General features: G+C 35.2%; 1 protein-coding gene across 1 annotated transcript; it reads left to right on the forward strand.

The window, feature by feature from the left end:
- Positions 1–5,599: 5,599 nt before the first annotated feature.
- LOC117914111 lies at positions 5,600–6,991 on the forward strand. Its single transcript, XM_034829306.1, has 3 exons — positions 5,600–5,829; positions 6,175–6,219; positions 6,309–6,991. Exons 1-3 carry the CDS (start codon positions 5,731–5,733, stop codon positions 6,606–6,608), a joined length of 444 nt encoding a protein of 147 aa, XP_034685197.1. The 5' UTR covers positions 5,600–5,730; the 3' UTR covers positions 6,609–6,991.
- The last annotated feature ends 208 nt before the right edge of the window (positions 6,992–7,199 follow it).

Raw genomic sequence — 7,199 nt, forward strand, 5'->3', positions numbered from 1 at the left:
ATCAAATCGTTGGATCAGCCAATGACGTATGTCATACCATACTTCTATGCAGGCGATTTCAAGAAGTCCTCCAAATCCCAAACTCTGAAATACAATTTTTATTTTCCTCCTATAGCTTATCAACAATGAGGTTATTTCCAGTAACCGGTAAGATTTATAGAAAATACATTTACAGAAGTCATTTTAATTGGTCATCGTAAACAGTTGGTGTACAAAACATATATGTTGAGCAATACAGTAAATGAAAATATTAGTATATGAACGTGACATCCCATATCGGATAGGGAGGAAAGTTTATAACGCTATATAAGTATGGACTCCTCGTAACCCTGTAAACGTATTTTAAAGCCGTGAGGGCTCCTTTGGGTCTAAAACGGACTATATCTACACGGTTGGAAGCGAGTCGTTATGAATGGTATCAAAACCGATCCCCGACCTCAATGTGAGGTTTATTTAGCCTCGTAAGAGTATTTGTCTGTTTAGCCCCACAATCCCATGGGACACAACGAGGACATATAAGTATAGACTTCTCTTAACCATGTTGGGAGCGGGTCGTTACAAATGGTATCAAAGTTGATCCACAACCTCGGTGTGGGGTTTGTTTGTTGTATCTACATGGGAGATGGGGGGGGGGGGGGGGGGGGGGGGGGGGGGGGGGGGGGGGGGGGGGGGGGGGGGGGGGGGGGGGGGGGGGGGGGGGGGGGGAGGGGTTTGGGGTTTGTGACATCCCACATCGGATATGGGGGAAAGTTCCTGGTGCCATATAAGTATGGACTCCTTGTAACCCTGTAAATGCATTTTAAAGCCGTGAGGGCCTCTTTGGGTTCAAAGCGAACAATATCTACATGATTGAGAGCGGGTCGTTATAAAAGTATTCGTTGATGTACGAGGAAATCAATTAGAAGGCGGATATTATAAAAATTGATTTCACATACATTTCCTTTCTCCCACTAGCGCCCCTTGATCTCTTATGCTCCTTCGGTGGTCTTGAGGGTTTAGCTATTCCACTTGCTTCCAAACATTTCACCATTGTTTACTTTATATAATAATTTAATATATAAAACTAAACAAAAATGGGAAAATGGGGAGGGTATGGGGTCACAATCTAATCTCACATCAAATTTGAAATTGATAAAGATAAAACATAAAGCAAATTTCTAACTCACCCAACCAAACAAATGACACAATTCAATCACATTAAGTAGTCATATAAGAAGTATTCCTTTCAAAATAGAGACACATCATAATGATCATGAAGTAGCTAGGTAGTTATGCAAATTAATACAAATTGTTTCATCACTAATAAACATCAAAGCTTAGAAAGAATATCCGCACATCAACAATAATCAAATTGGATTTTGTAGGTTGCACAATTCCATTAAGCCTTGTTATATCGAAAACAATATGTCGTATGCTTTGAAATGAATTGTAATTCTATATGGATTTACAAGGTCGATCAAGAGATTGTTTCGTTGTAGAGGGTTCATGCATACAATTTGATACTATTATTAGACTCATTTCTATCTTGGTTTACAAACTACATGTCATAAGTAATCGATGTTCAAATGAAACTAGAGTATGTTTGTTCATGCATTGGAAGTTTACAACAAACATCAATGTTTTCATAAATATCTTGCTCCATCATTCGAATAATTGCACATGCATGATCAAAAGGAAATTCTAACATTTGTAGAGCTTTGCATGTGCATCTTCTCAGCCCTAAGTCAACATTAAGGTAAAATATTCAAATGAAAACCTTAACACTCATACCTAAATTAGGGTAGGCAACATAACTCTCAATCTTTACGATCTTTATTAGTAATTTTCCTTTATTTTGGACCAATTTCTCCATTCATTTCTTAATTTCATTTTTGTGCTTAAACAACATATTAAACCCTTGGTCCATATGCTTGATGAAAAAGGAGCACACCATATGACGCCATTCAGCTTGCACCCATGCATTAAAACTCATTGTCAGAACCAATGTCATTTTATTCTATAACATACTTAGGAACTCAAACTTTGCCCAATGTTGGTGGTTGTTTTTCTCATCCCATTTTGTCAAGCTAGGATTAAAAATCCTTAAGTTGAATATTGCAGCATCACAATCACAATACAATCTTACATATGTGATTGTATCAAACATTTTGAGGGCATTCTCCTTCTCTTTGTGTTTTTCTTAGTTAAAGCAGGAACTAAAACTCTCTTTCATATGCCTATGGCAATGGACATGATTCTCATCGTCAACCACCATTGAAACGCAACATAATGGGCCTAGATGCCTATTAGAAATAATGACAACATCTCTATGACCAATAATATCCTTCACTTTCAACAAATAGTATAGTCATTCTTCATGATTTTTAGGTCAAATAAAATAGGTTGTTACCTACGTCATATGTTGAGGTAGATAATAACACACCTCTATATGGCCCACTCATATGAGTATAACTAATTGTTAGAATGAGATGACGATCTTTTTTAACACATCCACTTATTGAATAAGTCACAAATAGTCTCATGAAACTCTTATCAATTAAACGCACTCTGTCAATGTCCCTAGATTTGCTTCAATTGATCTGTCATAGCTATGACAAAAGCTTAAATGAATCTTTTAGCATACTAGATATTCTTTTTATTAACCTTTTCCTTGTAGTTCTATGATTGAGAATATGTCAACTCCATTCCATATTGTTGCATGAAAGTTTTGCAAAATTGCCAAGGCAAATAATTTGGATTGCTCCTAAGTCCTAATAACGTCACCAATTACAAGTATTGCTCAACCAATTTTAACCATTTGACATAGGCAACTTCATCTATAGGATTATTATGTTCCTTATGAAATACATGTATTTGAATCGCTTACAATCTTGAGCATTGTACACATAGTAACTTTCTATGGGTAACCTTATATAACATAACATACGCTAATCCACTCCCTAGTATTGTTGATGTATTTGTATCAAAATTGGTTTACCATTAATATCAAGTATATTACATCCCTTTGCTTGTTTGCCCGTTACCTAATATCATCGAATCAAATCTTGTTGATTGTAGTGGACCAACATTCGACTTAACACATCTTTTGGAAAATTCGATCAATTGAATTGCATTCTCCTCATGTATCCCATTTCCTATGACTAAGGCAAGTGTTGATCCAACAACTAGTTCAAAAACCTTGCAACATACATAACATGTCACCATAGTTTCTTCTTTGTTTTTAGGTTCAACATAATTAAATAAAGTAAGGAACTAAGAACTTACTATTTTTCATCTAGTCAACTATTTTCATGGTGGGGTGATATATAAATTTGTGCAAATACATCACTATATTGACACAAGTTTAAAAATAATTTGATAGCACGTAAGTAGCAAAGAGGCAAATGGATCAAATTTCAAAGTATATTGAATTACTATTCACTTGCATTCAAATTCATTTTCTAATAGACTTTGATTACAAAGTCCTCCAATAATACACTTTTGTTTACCGATACACCATCACACTAACCTCTTTTATAATCCACACTACCATCCACCTCCTTATTCGTCAGTCCATCCTTGAAATGGATGTAGTATTAAATCTCACTTTCTTCCTCATATACAAAAATTACAACAATTTTTCCTTATTTTCACAACTTATAATAGTTATCATCATTTCAACCAAATTAGTGACTGTTAAGGATAAAAGTATCAGAAGTCATCAAAATATTGATAATTTGATTTTATGGAAAATTTTGGAAATATCGGACAAAATTTTGGAAAAATAAATATTGAGAAAAAGAAGTTAATCAAAACATATAAAAATATTGGAAAAAACTCCAAAAAAAAAAAAAAAAACATGATAAAACAAATAATAAAAATACATTAGAGTTATTTTATTGAAAAAAAAAAACAATACATGTATGATAAATTTTGTGAAAGTATGTAATAACATAATGCGCCCTAATAACAAAATATGAATTTTGAAAGTATATATCCAATGTTAACATAAAGTTAAATTTTTAAAACTAATTTTTAAATAAAATAATATATGCATAAAAAAAACTAATAGCATTAATCAAGTATATAAATTGATATTAATGTCAAACATTAATATAAATAAAATATGTTATATTTTAGTATTTAAAATTAAAACATATTTTATTTATTCAATAGCTGAAATTTTACCAAAAAATATCTATATTAAAAAATCTAACTTAAAATTATTCAAATTTCTATTACTCAATCTATATTTATTTAATTTTCTATTAAAATTGTTTTAATATTTTAGTGATTTTCTATTAGTTTATATTTTTAATATTGAAAAATAAATATAAAAAATATAATTATAATTTTTAAGATAAAATTTAATGTAATAAATATGAAAAAACGAAACAAAACAAAACAAAAGGATAATATAAAGTAAAAGATTATTAAAAAAAAATGGCCTTCCATTTATGATGAGATTGTAAGAAATGTGACTCCACTTTCCTAATCAATCCGAAAATCCTAAATGAATGGATAAGGAAACACATACCCTAAAATTACATAAACGAACCATTTCTTCAAAACTACTTTAAATAAGTTTAATCAATCGAAATTCGAAAAACAAGAAGAGGAAAATGGAAATCTGTAACAATGCATTTAATGGAAAAGAATCCAAATTGTAAACCCCTAATCGAACATTTGAGCATTCATCACCAACATTAAGGAATGATATCCAATTTCCAGAAATTAGACATCAAGACAAATAACAACACTTTGAGGTAATGACTTACATAAAAGGTGGGAATTACAACCAGAATCTTAACGTTGGTGATTCTTCCTCGTCATCTTGCCTTTTCTAATCTTCACCACAGACGATCAAGATTAATGGCCGAGCGAAAAAAGTTAGGCCTGGACATAGGGATCGAGGGGAGGGGGTTATTTTATTCTCTCTTTTTTAAAAAAAAATAATAATAATAATAACTGGGCTGTTTCGAAGAGAAGTTGGGTTACCATATGCTCAGAATTTCCAAAATAGGGGCCCTTTTCCCCGAAGTTTAAGTTGGACTAATGTGATAGGTATGTGGGACTGGGCTTATCGTCTGACAAAATACGGGCTTGGGCCTCTTTACTTTCGTAGATAAAATTAAATTAAATTTTTGTCCACGTAATTTACTAAAAATGGTAACAAAATACATCAAATATCAGATCAAACGTACGAAAAAGGAAGACGTGGCCTGTGGTTGTAGCATTTGGAGACACCCCCACACTCCCCGTTCTCAGCGGTGGTACAAGCAGTTAGCGCACGGAGGGCAGAGGAGGCTCCACCACCCAACATCATAGCATTTGGAGACACCCCCCACTCCCCCCCACGCAGCTGTGGTACAAGAAGTTAGCACGGAGGCAGACTGCAGAGGAGGCTCCACCACCCAACATCATGGCATTTGCGGTACAAGTGGGGCTACGACTTGTTATACTTATACCCTTCACTCCCCCATATTTTTCCAAAATTTTGTATTATTATTGGATGATCCCCACCAAATCATTCTCTTTTGGAGATGATGTGCCACCGTTTCATTGGTTGCTTGCTTACCATGCCTTTGAAGTGGGTCCCGAAAGGGGTAATTTGGTCATTTCGTAAAGACGGGAAAATACTTGGAGCCGGATTGAGGATTGGGAGTGGGGGTAGAGCTACAGTGTTTACTGGAGCGAAAATTTTGAGGATAGTACACTGTGCACAGTGGATCTAAGGGTGTGAAAGTGAAAATGCGGAAGAAGACGGGGGCGAAGATTCAGCTTCATGACTATGAAGTTTTCCTCGAGAATCCTTACCGATTAGACTTCACTAACGACCATCTTAACCAGGTCTCTGTTTCTTTTTCCCTCCATCCTATTCTTGGTGGCGCGTTTGGTTCCTGAGAAAAAAAATGAACACGGGAAAATAAAATATACTATTTGGATATTATATTGAAAAACAGTTGAATGAGGCCAAAGTTTTTGTATTTGGAATACAGTTGAGTATGGATTTTGAAATGAGAAATGCTTTTCCTCTCTTCTTTCTCTGGATCCAAACAGACCGGAAGATTGTTTTCCTAATCAGTGTTACTTTTTCATTGCGATATGAAGCTTTTCAAGCAGATGTCCTCCATGTTTGGAGATTGTTTAATATTTTATTTAAATTTTACTGAACATTATTTTTCGTTTATGAAGATTATCCAAATGCACGGATTCATCAAACTACACAAGCGTCGCAAGGTAAGACTCAAGAGCGCTCTAAGCTTCGCTTAATCGCTTTCATGTTTCTTTTTCCTTTTATTATTTTGAGAAAATCTCTTTGGTCACAGGAGGAACTTTTGGAAGCATTGAGCACCATAGATCTGATGCATCCACCAAGATCCACTCTCAACGAGGGATCATCGCCGTACGATTCGTCCCTCACCATCGATGAAGTGAACAAAGACCTGGAAGCTCTCGAATGGCAGGAGTGCCCCGTTCAATCCCTCCAAACCCTCGGTCCATCCATACCGACCATCGACGGCGCCGGAAATGACGTGTCCCCGGCCTTCAAGATCACCGTAAAAAAGCCAAGAACGAAGAGGAGAAGGACGAGGCGCATAAGCGATCTGAGCCGTGGATTTGCGTGAGGGTGATCGAATTTGAATGATTGAATCTCATCCGTTGATGAGAAAGGGAGTGTGTCTTTTAGTGTTTTTGTCGTGTGCGCCAGCTCTGTACAAGGAGAGTGGGCAGCTTTTTGGTAGGGGGGAGCGCACATCTCATGCCGCATCGAACGGTGGCAGTGAGATACTCTATGATTATGTAGAGCAGAGGTGGGGCACAGGGGGACGTGGATCCTCTCCATTAGTTTTCTGTCCATATTTGTATATTGAGTCAAAGGGCTTTGGATTTACTACCCACCTTGACAATACCTTTCACTGCAATAGTAGGCCATCTTCTAGACCCTGTGCAAAAAGTTCATAGCACCCAAACAAATAAATACAATTACTTGTAAGCTTTTTATTTGGAACTATTGGGATATATGTATATATTATTCTTTACCTGTGGAAGCTAGTAAAAAGAGGGAATATGATTAAAACTAACAAAATATCTAGGAATCCATATCCTTTATATTCCTCAAAATCAATAGTGTGTTTAGAATATTTCTATTTAAAGTATTTTTACAGTAAAGCCTCCCTCCTAGGATCATTTAAAAATATTATAAATAATTTTAAAAA

The sequence above is a fragment of the Vitis riparia genome, chromosome 5 (genome assembly GCF_004353265.1).
Source record: "Vitis riparia cultivar Riparia Gloire de Montpellier isolate 1030 chromosome 5, EGFV_Vit.rip_1.0, whole genome shotgun sequence".
Classification (NCBI taxonomy): domain Eukaryota; kingdom Viridiplantae; phylum Streptophyta; class Magnoliopsida; order Vitales; family Vitaceae; genus Vitis; species Vitis riparia.